The sequence below is a fragment of the Lissotriton helveticus genome, chromosome 3_1 (genome assembly GCF_964261635.1).
Source record: "Lissotriton helveticus chromosome 3_1, aLisHel1.1, whole genome shotgun sequence".
Lineage (NCBI taxonomy): Eukaryota > Metazoa > Chordata > Amphibia > Caudata > Salamandridae > Lissotriton > Lissotriton helveticus.
The window spans coordinates 1,724,197,595-1,724,217,547 of NC_136061.1; the positions used below are offsets into that span (position 1 = coordinate 1,724,197,595).

Here is a 19,953-nt window from a genome sequence, read left to right on the forward strand (position 1 = left end):
CATAAGTGGGATGGGTATGCCCAGACGTGGGTCCCTTGCTCACTGTGCCACTGGATTCAATGTAGCCTGGCTGAAGAAGGGTGACATACCCTGAAACCAGTCCCAGGATGCTTGTTTACGGTCCACGGAGGACCTGGCCTGGCAGTTCGGTCTCGACTGTTCCCATGAGGCACAGGGTCAAGACTGATTTGCATATGGCTGGGTCCAAACTGGGGTGGCATAGTGGGCAAAAGAACGATGATTTGACTGGGGGAGAATGTTTGCATTGTCGGCGTTCACTCCATCATTTGTTTGCTGTATCAGCAAATAATAAAGCAGCTTTCATTTATTTTGTCTTTGCTGCGAGATACCAAAATCAGTTTACATGCTGCTGTGGTTGAAGATGTATACAAGCATCAATGCCAGAGGCTCGTATGGAATCATTTAAAGTTTGTCAGGCCAGACTTGGCTGGTGTGGCAGTGGCGTTGCCTGCCAAATATTAAGCTTTCTACCGTGTTGGAGAATATTTTCATCTTGAGCAAGACCTTCCATAGCGGACTTGCGATTCATTATCCTATTCCGAATACGGACCCCAAAAATGTGGGTAGAGGGGGGCGGCTATCTTTGTAAATGGCATTATTAATGTAACCCATTTGCTGGAAGTTTTCTTTGAGTGTGTAGGGGACATTCCTGGAATTTTCTCTTCATGGTGGTCATGGTTGAAATTACAGCTTTAGTAGAACAAGAGTAAATACGGCGGTCCATCTCTCCATACAATGATTTCCCTGATGGTGGAAGCTGTGGTGGCTTTCCATTAAAACACTTCATTACACCAGCCTCTAAATTAGATGGTGGAATTGATAGAAGGGCGGTCAGGACATCTGTAATTTTTGATGGATATCTCATTTCAGTTCTCTAACTTGAGTAGAAGCTGATTACAAATGGGTCGTTTAGTATTTAATTTCATTGTATTGTATTGCAGCATTTATATATTGCTTACTACCCCATATGTGGAGTGCTTGCCTACATGAGTAGCATGCTACACCATGTAGGGTGTGTGGTTGGAAGGATGTTGTTTGTGTTTTGATCCTATGTGGGAAGTGTTTCTTTGTTGTACGTGTTGACCACCGAGGCACGGTTATCGTGTTCTGGGACACAGTGTGTAGCAGTGTGTTGGATGATGAAGTGTAAGAGATAGATGTGCTTTTTTTGGTTTTCAGTATGCTGTTATCTTTGAACAGCTCTGCAGATCCCTTTATGGTACTTCATATGATATAGTCTGTTTAGCTGGTTACTGCACTCCTTTGTCTAATTTAAGATGTTGTATATAGTTGTGGTCCTGAGCTAGTATGGTAGGAGGGAGAAAGAAAGTGAGGAGATCATCCCATATCACAATGTCTATGTGATATGAAAAGGAGCGGTCAGATTGTATAGATATTTGGGGGTCTGCAGTGAATGGACTATATTAAGTCCTCCAGAAGCGTCCAGTAGTGCGAGACAGATGTCTTCAATTATTCCATGCCTGTTCATATGGTGATGTTTGTTTTTTTGGGTGTACAGTGCTGCTGATAGACAACCCTCATACAGTTATGTAGTGTGTGAATTTAATAGGTATAAGTTATAATTTGTTGCTGACCGCTGTTATATATGGTAGTATATAACTATATAATGTAACAGCCACCCATAGGTCAGCCCCTCATTTGCTTTCTTGTAGAATGAAAGAAGGTTGCTAGTTAAGTTGTTTGCAATTTGTAGGTAGTAAGTTGAGAGTTTAGCAGGATCAGTTCCAAGTACACCTTATTGTTAATCACATAACTCACCATCACAATCGGCAGATTGGACAAAAATACATGAGGAAGTATATAAAGTCTGTATGTGCCAGGTTTAAACTGATACAATACAATATTGTACACATGACTTATCTCTCCCCCAGGCGACTACATAACACAAATACAACATGAGACCCAAGGTGTCCCAGGTGCTGATACACAGAGGCCGATTTCATACATATGGTCTGGCGCTGCCCCACAATACAAGAATACTGAACGAAAGTAATAGAACAACTTAGTAGAGTGATGGGGTGGAAGGTAACATTAGAAATAAGGAACTTTCTCCTGGGACTGTTACCCAGAAACCCAAAACGTAAAACAGTAGATTTTTATTAATACTAGAGCTAATGATGGCCAAGAGATGAATAGCAATACACTGGCTGACCCCACAGGGCCCAGCCATTATCTAGTGGAGCAGGGCCGGCTCTAGGCTCATGGTGGCCCTGGGCAAGGAGCGTAGGTAGGGGGTTCGGAAGAGGGGGTTCGGGCGGGGCGGAGCGCGCAGGCCAGTAAAGAGGGGAGGGGGTCAGGGTGTTTAGAAGTGGAACAGAGCCGGAGGCCGCCAAATCCCTGCCAGGGGCCACCACGCAAATATGTATCCATCCTCAGAGGATTAATATATTAAGGATATATATTGGCGTGGTGGCCCCTGGGGTTTGGTGGCCATGTGCAGGTGCACAGCTTGCACATGCCTAAAGCCGGCCCTGAGTGGAGGACAGACCTTAAGGAATGTGTAGTGTTCTGTCCTTGCGCGCCCCTCGCGCGTGGATATTCTATGCCTTGCTGGCTTGTGCTGTCCGTTGGTGAGTGTTTGGCTCAGAGTGTTGACGGTTGGGAGGCTGGCGCCATGCTTGCATGCACGGCTGAGGTCTGTCTGTGGGATTTCAGCTGTACATCTTAATAAAGACGTCTTCAACACTCACGGGTATCCTGTTGTCTCTACATCTTTCGTGGCGACGAACTGGAAGCTGATCCCATACAGACTTCACACGGACCAGTATGCCCTCAAACCACAAGCTGTGTGGTATCCTGACGTCACACCACCCTTCGCATACTCTCACCTCCGACGACGGATCATCAACAGATAGGTGGAGAGGCTGTACACACAGGCGCAGCTGCATTGTGTGTAACTACAAGACTGTCACAGTTCATGTCTGATGCCTGACTTCGCGTTTCCAGGAAGGGGTGGAACCTGAGGCGGCCCTGCGCGGCATAACGCTTTTTTGGGATGTTGGTTCACATTGCATGTAGTATTTACTTTACGTATAACATCAACTTGTGTGGGAACTATTGTATTATTACATTTTATGTGAAAGGCTTATCGATTCAGTGATTTAAGTTTACACACTTAAATATAATACAAGCGGTTAGTCCACCACCACCGTTCCTTGACTCCCCTGGTGAACCACCAATTAGCTGGCGTTATTGGCTTGATGCATTTGAAACTTATTTGGGTGCAATTGGGGCACATAGATTTAGACCTGAAAGAAATATGTACTGCTACATCCTCTTGGATGTGAATGGCTATTTACTCTAAAACATCTACCAGATCCCGCAGGTGCGGATGAGGAAGTACTATTAAGAAATTGGCTTGTAGATATGATGTCCAGCCAAGCATTGTAGTGTTAAGACACAAGTTCTTCAAAGGATACAAAAGTACGAGGAAGATGTTGACACCTACATCAGTGCCCTTAGAAAAATGATTTTGAGGGAGACAAGGGGACCCAAAGGTAATGTTACTAGGGACCTTGGGTAGTATAATTGTTACTAAAGACAGTGGTCCCTAGACAATTTGAGTAGAGAGCAATTGATAAACATATGCTAATTAGACAGTATGTTTTTTGTCCAGCCGGACAGCATTTATTTTAAGAGATAAGCTTTGTAAACATGAATGGTAACAATAATAACCGATAGGACGCACCTGCGACCCACACGTACACAAACAGGGTAGAGGGAGGGGGTTCAGGCAATGGGAGGGTGTCTGTACTTGGGTATGTATTTACACAGACTTAATTCTCATATAAGTACCATTGTACACTTTTTCATATTATTCAGTGGCATATGGTACATTTAGTGTCGACGTTTCGATCCCTTGGCTAAAATACATGGGATCATCATCAGGGCCATGGATGTGCCTGCATGCAAACAATAATATATGTTTGTCTGACCAGGGGAGGCCTGTAAAGTCCACGTGTGTAGACTCAGCCCGGAGTGAGATCTCAGAAGAAGGGGCAATTTGACTCCAGAATGGCAGCGCCGCTGCTGTGAAGGCGTTTGAAGGTGAACCACCTGTCGGGGTGAGCCCGAACTGTTGGTTGTGAAGCCCACGGGCTTCTAGGAACCGTTGTCCTAGCACAAGGGGTGGGATAATACTGCTAGTACCAAAGTCAGGTACCGAGCCCGTCGCGAATGGCGATCAAGGCGAGGACCGAGGCGATGCTCGAAGGCCGGCAATTGGCACGCTTGGTGTTCGTGGCACCAGGTGTACCAATTGCACCCTTGGTGGCCATCTTAGGTAACACTAATTATCGCAACAGTACACCATGCATAGCTAAATTTGCTTCCAAACTCCTTCAATTCCAATTTGATATTGTACCCATCCTGGGAGGGAAAAATGTGCATGCTGATGCTCTCTCACGTTTGCCTCTGGCTCCAAACTTGTCAGTGGGTAGTGACTGACCCAATGGCGATGACGAACTCGAAGACTGTTTAGTTGCTGTTGTAGAAATACAACACACTTGTTCTATTTGTGAAAATGATTGGAAATTTGCCATGCATAATGATGAAACGTTGAGATGTGTTAAGAAATACATGGCTGAAGGTTGGTCAAAAGAGAAAAATTTAAATATTGATATCTAACCTTATATTAAAATAAGTGATGAAATACCTGTAGAAAATGACCTTATCCTCAGGTTAGTAAAAATGGTGTCCCCTTGCGACCTCACAATAATCCTATTTACTAAAGCTCACGATGGACACCTGGGTGCCACGCTCAAGCAACGCAGAGTACATGAATACTTCTGGTGGCCACAAATGGACAAATACATTGACGTGATGGTCCAAGATTGTCACATTTGTGCTGGTTGCGACAAGACCCTCCCCTTACACCCATTCCCTTCCTGATATTCCCTGGGAAAAACTGGGTATTGACATACTGGGCCCTTTCAACACCTTACCCCTTCAGACCCGTTTTGCAATAGTCTTAGTTGACTACTACTCGAAGTGGCCTGAAGTAAAATGTGTAGCCAAAGTTGATTCCAAAGAAATCCTTGACTTCATGAAAGAGGATTTCATGCGGGAGCGTTTTCCCAAGACAGTCATCTCAGACAAGGGTGTACAGTTTATTTCTGCTGATGTTACCTTACCAAATTTTCCATTAACCACCTCAAAAGCTCCCTCTATCATCCACAAACCAATGGATTAGTGGAAAGGCTCAATAGAGTCATTGGGGATTGCATACGGTGGGCAATATCTCACAACAAAGTTATACCTGTTGCTGTAAGGACCATGTTGTGGTTCTACAGAACCACGCCACACTCATCCACTGGTGTTTCTCCATTCGAATTGCTCAAGGGCAGGAAGGCTTGCTCGGAGTTCAGACCAGCAAGAATGTCCAAGTGGCTTAAACACAGGACCACTGCACACAAGCTTGACTTTATGGTTCGAAACAAAGTTGAAGACACTCAATCCAAACAAAAAACATACTTTGACTCTAGGAAAAATGTCTCCAATAGGAATTTCGCAGTGGGTGACTTAGTCCAATTTAAAAAACAAAGTTTTGAAAGAAAAGGTGACTCAAAGTTTAGTGAACCTGTTCGCATTGACAAAATCTGTGGCAGTGCAGTTCGTGTCAATCAGCGTACCTGGTGGTATAAGAACAAGGTTGTTAAAGTCACTGACAAGTCAATGACAAGTCACATGATAATTCTTCCCAGGGTGCTGAAATAGTTACCATACATCCCCCAGGATCCAGAAACCGTAACCATAATCTTGTAACTAACTCTCCCGCTCCCCCCAGGAGGAGTGGTACGGATATCAGACTGCTGGCCAGGTTCAGGTAATTCTCTTTCTGCCTTTCTTCTCCTTCTCTCTCTCTTTTGTTTCTCGTCTTGGTCTATCTTCCTCCTCCTCCTCCTCCTCCCTGGTGCCCCGCTCTTACTTCTATCTTTATGGAAAAGAGATATATGTAGTGTTCTGTCCTTGCGGGCCCCTCGCGCATGGACATTCTATGCCTTTCTGCCTCGTCCACGTTGGAGCGTGTTTGGCTCAGAGTATTGACAGTTGGTGTAGGACGGTTGGTAAGGCTGGCGCCGTGCTTGCAACCATGGCTGAGGGCTGTCTGGGATTTCAGCTGTACAACTTAATAAAGACTTCTTCAGCACTCACCAGTAGCCTGCCGTCTCTACAGAATGGGCAGCAGCAAAGGAGGAACACATAAGGAGAACTAGGCGGGACGAGAAACTACTAGAGATACTACAGGCTTGGGGGATGATGATACAAGAGGTACTAGGACTAACCCCGAACACACAACAAGATGTAGATGGGGGAGCTAGAAGAACCGGAGGAAACCCAAAGGAATAATGTGCAAACTAGTAATAACCAGAATGAAGCTGCATAAAGGGACTGGAGTCGGAGTTGCATTAGAATAATGACTTTCGGAAAAGACACCTACTGTACTTGATGAACCACGGGATAGAGGAAGCTGGTTTGGAAGGCGAGGCGGGGAGGATGGAGTCTGGAATCATGATCTCTGTGGCTATGGAGTAATGCATGGAAAGTTGACCTGAACAAAAAAAAAGTGATAGTCAAATTGTAGTAAGAGCTGTAATACATATGCCATTTTATCCATAAAGCTACGAGAATAATGACTGTTAAATGAAGACAATTAAGAAAAGAAAAAAAACCTCTCCATCACAAAAAGGTAAACGAGCCTTGCAGGAAATTATTACCAATTTTTTCTGTTTACATTCAGTCTGATTAAAAAAAATGCTTGTTCACTTCTGAAGAGAAGGTCTTGCTCAGTGTCGATTATTAGACGTTAGAAAAGGGACTAGACAAGAGGTCTAACTCTTCACCGTTAAGGCTCCGAGAGCTGCAGGATCCTGGCAGAGTCAGACTGTGTTCTGGTAGTTTCTAAAGGTAGGAATGTGGTTGCCAGAATCATAAATGAAAGGCTGCGATTACTTGGCAAAGTAAAATGTTCAACTTGCAAACCACTACCTGTCAATGCAAAATGTGAGGCTTTGGTCCAGGGCCGGCTCTAGGGCGGTGCGACCGGGTGCTGACTTCACATGGGGGCGCCTGTTTGCTTAAAAGCACCTGCTGCTGCGTTCCTGGCCTCCAGCAATGTTCAGTGAACAATTAAAATGTCAAGAAAACTCCAGTGATTAACGTTCTTCCTGCAAGATCGGAGTTTTGTCTAGTAGAAGTTTTGACTCGTGGAAGTTTTGAAGGTAGCGCAGAGGGTTAATATGCCTGCTGCAAAGAACATGTGCCATGCAGATCACAAAGTGAATATAATGTAAACAGGTCAGTTGGTTACTGCTTTTGTCAGATACTTCCTTTTGATGGTTACAGTTTACAGTGAGCTATTAACTGTCATAGGAGAACTACGTGCAGACTTCAAGGTATAGATTAGAGCACATGCATTTTTCCCCAGACTTTCATTATTCTAATGTTGCAAAAATTGGTTCATTTGGGTACAAATCGTTTCTTGTTATTAAAGAGAGCCCCATTCCATTGTGTTGCATTTTAAATTCCGGGTTTGTGCTTCTACAGACCAAATATTCTTCAACTATACTGCCTACCTGTATGGATGACTTGTGAATCCACCCCTCGTTGTCCTCTGTCTTATGTAACATTTACTATACCCTGATTTACAAACCTGTGATTGATTGTCTATTTGTAAAGTATGTGTTATGTAAAGTGCTCTGACACCCTTCACTTTTATGAGTGACGCCATAAAATTAATTAAATGCATCTGAGAGAGAGGTTATGGAGACTGTTAAAGGGTGGTAGTGAGGGTATCCGTGACTTAGGTGGTCTTTGGGGGCGCCAAAAGAAATTGTTGCACTGAGAGCCACCTGGGCTAAAGCCGGCTTTGCGTGGGTCATAAATAAGTGACTTATCCTTCCGCCAGGTTATCATAAGCTTTGTAATGGTAAAGATTCTGAATCTGGTACAAACCCATCAACCTAATGCAGTGCCAGGAAGAACTCAGACAGCCTTTCTTTGCTGATAAAAGCTTGTTTGAATCGCTTTTCTATTGCACCTTTTTTCAGTGACTTCACAGTTTACGGGAAGGGCTTTCTCAAGCTTCCTTTTCCTCTTTCCCAGTGACTAAGGACTTCTTTGAGGGACGTAAAACGCGTGGGCCATAAACATATGTTTGCAGTAAAAATGACTGCATTTACCCCCGTCTCTGTAGAAATCCACGGGATGCAAGGTGGTAGATCAAAAGTAGTTTATTAGAACGGGCAATACTGGTACAACCGTCTGTTCAAGTCGTGGTCCAAGCCAGAGTGCCCCGCCTGTGGAATGCACTCGGAGAACACAACAGGATTCCAAGAATCCATAGTAACAGAACTTAGGAGATAAACATAACATAAGTGGAAATACAATCTAACAGAGACAAGTGAAATGCATAGAATACTACAGTCTCTTATTCAGTAAATGAAACATAGCAGGCGTAAAGGCATTTAGTACTCGTTAGTGTATACCATGAGTGTATACAATTGGAAATTATTACACTGTACACAAAGGGTGCGAAGTGGGCAGATTAAAAAGCATGTTTTGCCTTTAGACTTAGTGAACGCCTATACTTTTTTGATGCATTCACGCCTAAAGATCTGTAATTTGGTCAAACAAAGGGCTGGAATAAAATCCCCCTTGGACTATAAAAGTACTGGAAACATCACCTAAATCCATGATGGTGTAAGGGGACTTTCCCCAGTGGGAAAAATATTTTATCCATAGAGAAAAAAAATATGCCGTTGTGCAGCATGGTTGTCTTAATCCAGTGTGGAATTCTAGTGTGTGTACAGTTGTGCACTGGGTAAATAGAAACGTTCAGAAATGTCACATGACATTGTCAGTATTATGCCTGGAAATGTGCCTCGGGTGCAATACTAGCATTGTTTGTGAACTCCAAAAAGTAGTAAATCTGCACGTGTTTGTATCAGTAGAATCAGGCCGGCCCTCTATCTTCATATCAGTAATTCAGTCAATTCAGATTTCAGTGTATCCAAAATATCATTTAATTTAAAAGCGAGGGATAAAAAGTGGTGCACTTAAAAGTACATCCAAGTATGATGGGTCAGTTCACCCTGTCAAGCAGGTTCCTAAAAAACAAGTCATTAGCATTAATGTATACATCTGCTTAGTGATACTGCTTGATCTAAAAGTAGCCAACAGCAGAGCAAATATTCACCCTACCTAACGTAAGCAAGAAATTTAAACAAGCATTTGCAATGCTATAGGTCTCACATTTAGGCGAGTTTGAGGTATTGGCATTGCAAATGACAATGCCTTTTATTTTAGTTTTCGTTTTTAAAGCATAAATAAAAGGCATTGTTATTTACAATGCCAATAGCTTAAATTCGCGTAAATGCGAGACCTAGCATTGCAAATGCTTGTTGCCCTTGTGATGGAGGCACAGGTGGCCAAATTCTGAGCATCGAGCTTGTCTTGGAGAATCCGACTCCCGGATAGAGTTCAATCAGTATTACTATATGCTGATAACCTCCTCCTTTATTTAGATGATTGCCGTGCTCCTGCTGCTGATATACCGCAATTGCTTGTGCACTTTGCTGCAGGGTCTATTGTTTGAGTAAACTAGCCAAATCATGCACGTTCCCACTGTTCCCCAATATTCCATTTACGCATCATGACTTAGACGGCGACCCATTACGTTGGGTGAACACAACATTTAAATATCTGGGTATTTAGTGTATACCACTCTGATCAGGACCTCCTAGAGATTAACTTATCTGTCCCACTCCGATCAGGACCTCCTAGAGATTAAATTGTCTAGGGCAGTGTCATCCTTCTTTTATCAGACTGAATTTTGGAAAACTCTTCCTCTAGTGCCTATTGGACGCATGCCTCTGTTGAAAATGAAGGTCCTTACCCAACCGTTTTATTAAGTTTCCAATCTGCTAGCCTTCCCCCTTCTTATTTTCGTAACATGAATTAACTCCTTGACAAACTGATCTGGGTGCGGGTAGACAGAAGGTGGCGCTTGCAAAATGTTGTCACCTAACCAATGAGGGTGGTTTTAGTGCTCCACATCTAGAGTTTTACTGCCTTAACGCCCACGTTTAATGGTTGAGGAGGTGGCTTTCAGGCCTCTCCCTTGAAGAGACATCTACTTGTTCAGCACTGCTGAAATACAAAAACCTGAACATATATGATTACTCTCGGATCCCCGGCGATCCCATTTCCAGCCTCGTCTTCTCAGACTGCGCTGTACTGTTACTTGCATGCTTTGCACCTGACTAAGAAACTCAGCCCATATGCACTGTCAATTTCTTTGCTGGGTCTCCCTACACCTACCAGTCCACTTACCATGACCTCTCTTACTCACTCGCACAAGTCTAACCTCCTGACAGTGGATGACCTATTTGGTGAGGAACACTTGCTCCCCATTACAAAGCTCATAGACACAAACTCAGTCTGGGCCTATTCTTACTCTGCTATACTCTCCATCGCGCCCTGCAGCAGCTTTGGCACATCTCAGATTCCATCCGTGAACCTCACTCATTCATCCAAGTGTTATTTTCTATGGGTCTAGAACTCATGGTACATCTCATGGTTCTATAGAACTTTTCTCCCCTTGGCATCTCTATGCTAGGTTCATTTAGAACGAGGTGGAAGGATGAGGCAGGTAGAGTTCTACATGATAAGGAATGGTCTCTCACTCTAGAGGTCTCCCAGCTTATATCTAGAAATTCCAAATTTAAATTAACCCACTACTTTGTACTCCACTCAGCCTACCTAACTGCGCTCGATATGAATAAATACTTTCCGCAGGCGGCATCTATGTATCCCAGACGTTCAACAAAAAATGCTGGCCTCATGAGTATGGTATTGAGCTGCCCCATCCACAACCTCTTCTAGATTGACATAACAAAACCTGCTTACATCCATCATATGCAAACCTTCCCCCTTAGAGTGACCTTCCATAGCACTAGGCATGTACATGAGGTCCAAGAAAGACCGGTCTGGGTCCAGTTTAGCCAATTTTGTGCTCTTTCTAGCAAAACGAGCAATAACTCTACAATGGAAGTTTGAGTTTACCGCTTTCACCACATCTTGGTTACAAAGTCTCTCAAAATGGGCCAAATGTGGGGAGTTCTGTATTGAGGAGAAAATCTTCATAAACACCCTTTGTCAGCAACTTAGGACTCCCTCCTTGACCATCTGAAAAGGATTGTTGTCGAAATTCTCCCACCTTGATTTCATAGTGTTCCCACCGATACTCTTGAAACACTGATCCTCACTAGTTATCAGTCAAATCATCTCAAATCAAGCCATTAGTTTGTCCCATTACCCTTTCAATGCTCTTGATTCTCCCTCATCTGGTCAGTAGTTGTCCCTTCCACCCCCCCCCAGTTACCATCCCAGTTTTCAAAATGGTTATAATGATTAACATGTATTACTATGTCTCAAATTGTACATGTGCAAAAATATTACGGCGGTTGAGGCGCATCATTTAGAATCCAACATCTTTCAATATTCTAATGAAATTCCAAGGTAAACATTACCTACTTCTAAAGCATACTATATAAATGCTTACATGTGCTTCAGTTTAATGTGATAATGTCCACTGTTATATTGCTTTGAATAAACCTACATAATCAAATAAAGCTTCTTTGAAAGGAAAAAACAGCTGCCAAAGAAGGAATCGCGGTTTTTCCATTTGCAGACACTCTCTCTCTGGGTGTCTGAATGTTCTCACCATCGAAAGGTTTAAACAAAGAACAAACTCAGCAGTATTGCTTCTCTATGATAGATAATACTGATAAGTATTAAACTCACCACTTGATTGTTGGTCTTCTTTCCCATAGAAGGAAAAAAAATATGTGCCAATCATCCAAAACCTCAAACCTCTGACTGAAGTATTGCCTTTATAAGGGAAACACAGGGTGTGCATAGGTCTATACAGATCCTACGGTACGCGGTTTATATAAAGGACTTTAGCTTTCTCTGTAAGATAACTAACATGACTAAACAAAAGCACCCTACACACCATGAATCGGACACCAACCAGTCAATCACAAGAGGATTTTAGCTTTCAAGTTAAAGAGCAGGCTGCCCTCCTGGAGTCATGGGGTCTACACTCCTGTTCAGCGGGAACTTTCGAGAACGCGTTTGGGAGTCAAAGGTGTGGGAAAGCCTCCTGTTTCCAGTAAACCCCGGCTCACTAGAGCAGGGCAGATAGATGTGGCGACTGACCACTCCCAAGCAGCATTTCCAGCCAGGGCGCCTAAGGAGCAGGACGCAACAGTTGGACCTCAGCAACGAGGTCCTAGAGAGGTGGCAGGAGGTGATATTCTTGCTCGTCTTGGCATCCCACTCGCTCGCACACTTTAGGTGGGTAGTTTCAATATTTTGAAGCACCCGACGGCAGAAGCCTTGCCGTGGGAAGCGAACTCTGGCTATGTTTTCTGAAGTCGGAAATAAAAAGAGGGCCTGCCTGCAAAGCAGAGATAAGATGGACGCTGGCATCAGAGCACGCGGGCCCTGGAATACCGGTGTTCTGAGCACTTACCCTGCAGATGATGAGAGGCTGTCCAAAGTCCTTCTCACCGATGAGCCTGAAGCCCCAGGGTCCCGGGCCCTCCATAACGATACGGATCATGCCAGACATGCTGCCGGTATGCGCGTCCGGGAGGTAGGGCGCTAGGGGATGCTCCTACGTGATCTCACGGCAGAAAGGAATGCCAGGGTGAGCTTAAACAATCCCGGAATCCTGCGCACTCCTCCCGCGCCGTTAGGAGGGAGGGAGGAAGGAACACCCACAGCCCATTGCCAGCAGCCGCACGGCTAAAGCGGGAGAGCCCGGGGTAAAATAGGGAGGAGACAACGCCCCCAGAGCCCGCACGGATAACTTGTGGGCTGGAAATTCGCGCCTCTCAGGAAGGTAGCTCTACCCTGCCCTGTCACTGCTGCTTTCTTGTATGGAAAAGCACTTCAAATGCCGGGGGCTCTTAAAACTTGCATTCCTCCTCTCAGCTGAGTCTGGACTGCCTCAGTCCTACACTATAACCCCCCTAATAAAACAAGAATGATTCTAACAAGAATATTTTGACAAAATACACCTTACTGTGGTTAGGACTAATGCCCCCCACCTTTCCAGTACTGTATCAATATGCTTATGTGTATGGGAGCACGACATATATTTCACTCAGTCAAAACACCAGAAAAGTGAAAACAACTTTAGGCGGAATCCATGCTAAGAAAGAAAGTAATAGAGTACAAAAATGAAGCGTGGGGAATCGCTGGAAGATTCCCTAAGGGACGGAGTTGAAGTAGCATGAGATCTCAGCGCTGCTCGGTAAGATCAGCAACAGCTACAGCAAACACTTTCGCTGCACAGCCCCAACTTATGACTAAAGTATTCTTTTCGGCTCCATACACACCTGTGCACCCTTTGGGTTGGTCTTGGGAGCCGCCATATTTTCCTGTTCGAACACATCCAGAAACATGGTCCATGTGCTTCCGGGTCAGCCACGGTCTGGGACTAGAAAGGACGGTTGAGAGGTTTACAAAGGTTGCCATGCCCAAAGCTGTGCTCCTAAAGTGTCATCACGTATTAACCATAGCGACGGTTAAGGTGTGCTAAAATAAACAAGATATAATCAAAAGCTTACCTTTGAAGCTGAGTCCTCATGCATAAAAACTGAAGTTTTATGCCGAGTCCACCGTCAGGAGCCGTGCAGCCAAGCCCAAAAAAAAGTCCCCAGAGTGTCACGCTACCAGTAAAGCATCCAGTCCCCCGCGTGCACATCTTCTGTCCCACCTCGTTCACGCTTGGAATCTGTATTGATTCCAAAAGGCCCTCGCATGGCGAGAGCAGCGCATGTGCGCTGCTAACGCCAGGCGAGACCTAAAAACTGGTTAGCATGTTCTGAAGGCCATAGCTAATGAAATCTTTTGCTGTGCTGTGTATCTCCACTTAGTGTAGCTTCAAAAAACAAGGGTACCCCATACAATAGAACCTGGGGTTATAGAATATGTTAAAGAGAACAGAGGTTCAAGGGTGGCCTAAAAAGGTCCAAAAGAATAACAGACAATAAATTGGTAACAAATTAATTGTAGGAGCAAAATATGTTGGGTAACATGTGGAAAGATATTTATTCCATATTTCCAACATGTAAGAATGCTTTCCAGGTGCTCATATGACTGACAAAGGTGCATATATATACAGTGGGGAAGGTTCCGACGGTCCCGAACGGGAGTTAATCTCCGCGGTCCGCGTTTTTTTACAGGGCTGCTTGAGTCACCGCTGTGTTCGCGTCTGGGCTGACTATCCCAGGCAGGGAATTGTTTTCTTCATGACGCCATTTTCCTTTACCTTAATCTACGCCTGCCGGCATACTCCTATCGATTCGCCAAACCACCAAGAAGGTTTCCCCAACGCCAGCAACACGCTCTTTCATTAACAGGGTCTTAAAAAAACATATTTCAGGAAGCTCATTCCAGTCCTGATGATGATCTTAAATAAATAAAGATCGAAACGTCGTCGACCCTCTCTAGGAAAATCCCCCTCCTCACTGTATATATTTATGCGGATAACTCCTTGTTTCAATGTGACTGTTCACTGTATTCACTCATGTCCCTATATGCACCTTTGTCACTCATATGAGCACCTGGAAAGCATTCTTACATGTTGGAAATATTGAATAAATATCTTTCCACATGTTACCCTACATATTTTGTTATTACAATTAATTTGTTACCAATTTGTGTATCTCCACAGCGTAGATTCACTTTGCACAAACAAAAGCAGGAGCTTCCCTCCCCATGTTCTACTGGATCTCTTCCCCCTCCTTCCCTCTCTCTGCCCCTCCCCTTCCCTCTCTCTGCCCCTCCCCCTCCCTGGTTACCGCCCTCCCGGTCCCTAGTGGTTGGGTAGTTTTCCCTAGTTGTGTCTTCCGGAGTCCACGCCTTTACAACTGCCAGCCCTGACTGTCTCCCTACATCTGCCTGTAATCAAAGCTCTTTTTTCCTATGCCACCCCAAACTCAAGGCTAATGCATTTCTGGCTATGCATCTACAAGGTGTCATATGGTTACAGGTGACACAGACGCCATGGGGCGTTGTGACCGATTCTATACCAACCCCTGTTGGTATTTTTTTATAAAATCCAATAACGTTTGTGTACAGAATATCTCCCCAGCGTTTATTTTTTATTTTTTTTAAATGATCTCATCCTGCCTATCAATCAGTGATATTTTTTTCTAGAGTATGACCTGGATTTTCTCCTGCTCTTTCCTTCACCCCTATCTCCTGGCGGGTTGTGTGAGTGTGCCTTTTCCATCCTTTCTCTGCTCCTTTCACTCTGACCTTTCTTGACCTCTCCTTCCAGTGCATTCAGGAAGAGGAGAGGTGAAGGGACTCTGGTGTGGTGTCTCCTCTGTTTGGGCTGCTGGGGCCGAGGTGACCCTTGGGCCAGTTCCTCCACCTGAATCATATCGACAAATGTTCCCAGTTACTCTCCTAGTTAATAGTTCCTTTTCCCCATCCTAACCTCATTCTCATTATAACACACCTTCTCGATAGACTCACTAACCCTGTTTAAAGTTCTGTACTGCATCACCACCACTTAAATAGTATCATTAGACTTTCCAGCTTCTTACTATCGCTGCTTCCTTACCAAAACGTGGCTCCATGTACATTGTCAAAGACAGAGGCTAGGTCCATGAAAGCCAAGAGATCAGCTTAATTCTCTGCCAGAGCTGCGCCCTCCCCCATCCCCCCCCCCCCCCCCCCACCCCAGTGCCTTGGGTCCCTCTCAGGTGAGTAGCGCGCTTATATACCCCTAATTGATTGATTGATTGAAGGTGATTGATGACGACCGAAGCTCTTGAGTGAGCCCAAACAGAATGTGTCGGTATGTAACCCCTTCTTCTGACTGTACTTGAAGACATGTAATCCTGCCTTCTAATGTAACTAGCCCATGAACGAATTTGGCATGGATCTATTTTGAAAGATTGGAAATGGCTGAGTACTTCCAGGTCTGAAAAACAGGATTTAAATTCTCGCAAGCAAAGGCTGTTAGAACTCTGGCATCTCTTCTAAACCTGCCGCCTGCTTTCAATCAGGACCAAGATTCTTGAATAAAGAAGTGATATTTCATGTATGTTGAAGCTCCTTTTGCATGACTACAAACTCAACACTGTATTTGCAACTTGTCCTAATCCCCAACTCTCCCTTAGACCCATGAATAGTTGCAGAATGTTTAACCCAGTCCTCATCAGCAGTGCTCAGACTTGAACATTGTGTAGTAAACCCCCATACTTTCAGGCCGCCTTATCCTATAAGTCGTCCCTTTTATTGACATCCTGGGTCGCTCCAAACTATGTCTAGGCTTTGTTCTGCAAGACCTGCTTTCTATGATAACTAAAGTGCGTTACTAGCTTCTCTGCAAGATTTACTTTTGTGGATGCTGGGAAATGACCCATGATTTCACCCTTCAGAGATGCCTCTGTGGGAGGGAATCTGTTGCATACATTTGGAAGGGTACATTTGGTTTGACTTCAGAGTGTCCCCTTTGTGAGAGATCCTGTGGCGGTTGCATGGAAGTGGTTGATGTAGTCACCCCTCAAAGTTTCTTCTTTGTGACAAATTTTGCTAGCGGCTAATGCGGAATGTTTTCTGTCACAGTAGTGACCATTTGAGTGAATTTAAATTGCACTGGCATTCATATGAAGTCTTCAGGCACATTCTTCGAATTTTCGTTTTTCATGCATGCTCTTAATCTTCATTCTTTCTTTCTTTTTTAGATTTCAGCATTTGCGTCTCATTTTTCTCCATTTCTTGGGCTGTTCAGGATTACCACCAGTCACTTCGTTTTTTTCTCAAAAATAAGCACAGACTCAGCTGCGTTGCCGTCATTCTCTATTTTGTGTGGAACTTTTTTCTCATCTGTCCACGGATTCTGTGCATCGCAGTATTCACAGTGCTGTTCCAGTACTACATCTGTGTGCATTTTCTGATCCTCTGGTGCGCATTGCAAATCTGGGTCTGGTTGCAACAGACTGACTTCATGAAACTACCAGGCCTGGAACCTTTCTACAGGGGAACAGTAGCTTTGATACTGTACTTCTCCTGGTTCAATGTGGCAGAGGGCCGAACTGTATTCCGCAGTTTAATATACCATGTATTCATAACAACAGACAGTTTACTCCTGCTCGTAACTTGGTGGTACTACAGAGATCCCCTAACTACAGACTGTTATGCACTGCCTCTCTGTGTGAGTACCGTGCTGTCGTTTACAGCTGGACTGTTGCTAAGGTGTATGTACTACAAGTGGTTCCACCCCAAGAAGTTCCAGGAACCTTCCTACGATGAAGTGGACTCTGACAAGAAAACAATGGCCTTTGATTTCAGAAGCCTTATCAGACAACAACAACCTCCAGTCAATCCGAGGATGTGTCAGCTGTCGCAAAATGTCTTCTCTGCTTCCTGCACTGTCCATAAACTCAGCAGTCCAGCCCGGACGATTGCAACCAATGGTTATTAGTGCTAGTGTCAGAGGGACGATGTCTTCCAAGGGGGAACATCCTTTACAACGTAACTTTTACAACGAAGTGCCTTTACGACGCAACCATTACAACTCAACTTTTACAACGTCTTGCGCTGGGGGGCGCTCTAGGATAGGGAATAGTTTCCAACACCTTCCCTACTATCCACGGGGACTGGAGTTGGAATAGTAAATTAAACTATTCACTATCCAGCGCCCCCCAACGCAAGTCGGTAAAACTTGCTCCGTAAAGGCTTGCGTTGTAACGTCATACATCCTCTTCCAAGGTATACCAATGCGTGCACAGCTACTGCTGCCTAGTTGCCATTGCAAGTTAGTGTCCAGCAGATTCTGGTTTGCTGAGACTTTCACAGAAGATGCTCTATTTTAGATTGCCCTAAAGCCTGCTGCTGAATTGCACTCCTGACTGTCGACCCCTGGACTATTGTGGTACAAGAATATCAAGGGACAAAATATGGAAAGGTAGAGGCATAGAGACCAGTATAGATTAACTATTCCTAAGGTCACAACTACCTACTTTGAAGATATAATTACCGGGTAGGTACGTATACGTGGAGTTAAGTGTAGGAAATCTAGCCTTACTTACTTGTCAATATAGTTTTTTCCATATTTTGTCCACAATATTGTTTCTCTATAGATATTCTGTGGGGTCACCATTCAGGGTGCACACCGTCTGCTGCTATTTAAGATAAAGATGCTATTTTTGTTATATTTACAAATCACGTGACTGAGCCCCTCCAGGCTGCTCGGCTGTACTGGTACCCCACACCACTCCTGAAACTTTATCAAGAACTGTATTAGCCAACTAATCAACTTCTGTAGTATGAGTAGGCTCACCACGATTGGAACCAGGGATTTAAGCTACATACAATCCTCTGCACTATGTACTTGGACCCTTAACGGCAGCTAACTAGTTTGTGTTCCCTACCTACATTGGGAATTAAACTGTTAAATAGAAGGTTTACAAATCTTGCTGGAATTTTCGTTTGAAGCAACTGTTGATTCCTGGAAAGAATTCTCAATTCATGTACTTAATGTGCACAGTGGTAAATGTACCTTTAATTTTGAAATATTTAACTATTTGCTACAGAGGATTCAAAAGCCACTCTTTGGTTGTTATTCATGCCATTAGTCGATGGGCAAAACATGTTGTGAAGTCCCTCCAACTCTATTCTGTTTCACAAATCTACCAAAAACGTCATGAATATAATTGTCATATATGCAGTTCACAACTCAGTTTAGAGTAGTCTAGAGCTTCTGTTAACTGTACTCTCACAAGACAAGGATGGGAACAGTGTTGATTTGTGTGACCGATGTGTGTATAGGTAATGTGTCTGACAGTCAAGGGTTTGCTCCAGTGGTGTCGAAATGGTCTTGAAGTGCAACATTCAGGAAAGTATTGAAAATGTCAAATGTTGAGTCTTCCCATGTAGGTTCTTGTATATTTGTGTGTGTGTGTGTGTATATATGTATGTGTATGTGTATATATGTATATATATGTGTGTATATATATATATATATATATATATATATATATATATATATATATATATATATATGAGAGATACTCTGACCATGGCACAAGGAGTAAGGGTCAAGGTAGCTGGGATCCCACTTTGCTATATTCCAAGATTGGGCACAGCAGATAGTTTCCATAATGAGTTGAATGTAATGATGGTGAATTATTGGTTTGGGACCTGCCGTGGAAGGCAAGATGGACATAAATTTTTCTAATATCGGCTTCATAGTCTGAAAGGAGAAAGTTGAGCCTCCATGACCAGATCTGTTGCAGCAAGAGTTATTTCTCCCTAGCTGCATTTGGGCTAATAGAGCCTCAGTGTTCTTTGGAGGAAGGTAGGTCCAGTGACATCCAGTGGGGCGCGATAGCGGCATTGTCTGGGAGGCCCAGATGGCAAACTTACCTCAGTGAGGCTCTGCGATCCCTTCGACCAGTTGCTCTTAACCTTTTGACATTTGTGGAACCCCATTTACTCATTACTATAATCCTGCCCCACTCCCGAATTATTATTTGAATCCGGGGACCCCTACTGAGTTATTGAAATCCGGGGATCCGGCCTATGCACAATACACAAAATTACAGAAACAAGCATTTATCAAACAAATGCCCAGCAAACATAAAAAATAAATTAATGGTAAAGTTAGAGCTTCTGTAAATTCAATTGAGGCCACAGATTGTCAACACTATATGCTGTTTGATGCACTTGCACTGCTCCCATGAATCAAACCAAGTGTACCAACTTAATTTTTATCCTCCGATTTGAAATTCCTTCACATTTACAGCACGTTTTAACATTTTCAGTTGTACATTTTGCTTCGTTATTTATATAATAAATGTTACCAATCTGTTAATAGTA

At 43.8% G+C, this 19,953-nt stretch overlaps 1 protein-coding gene across 1 annotated transcript in view; it reads left to right on the forward strand.

Annotated features, from left to right (window-relative positions):
• XKR8 (XK related 8) overlaps positions 1 to 19,083 on the forward strand; it is a 106,164-nt gene extending 87,081 nt beyond the window's left edge. Inside the window, exon 3 of the mRNA XM_078682507.1 lies at positions 16,818 to 19,083. Coding sequence (XP_078538633.1) covers positions 16,818 to 17,557 — 740 coding nt within the window. The 3' untranslated portion in view covers positions 17,558 to 19,083. The remainder of the gene's footprint in view (positions 1 to 16,817) is intronic.
• The last annotated feature ends 870 nt before the right edge of the window (positions 19,084 to 19,953 follow it).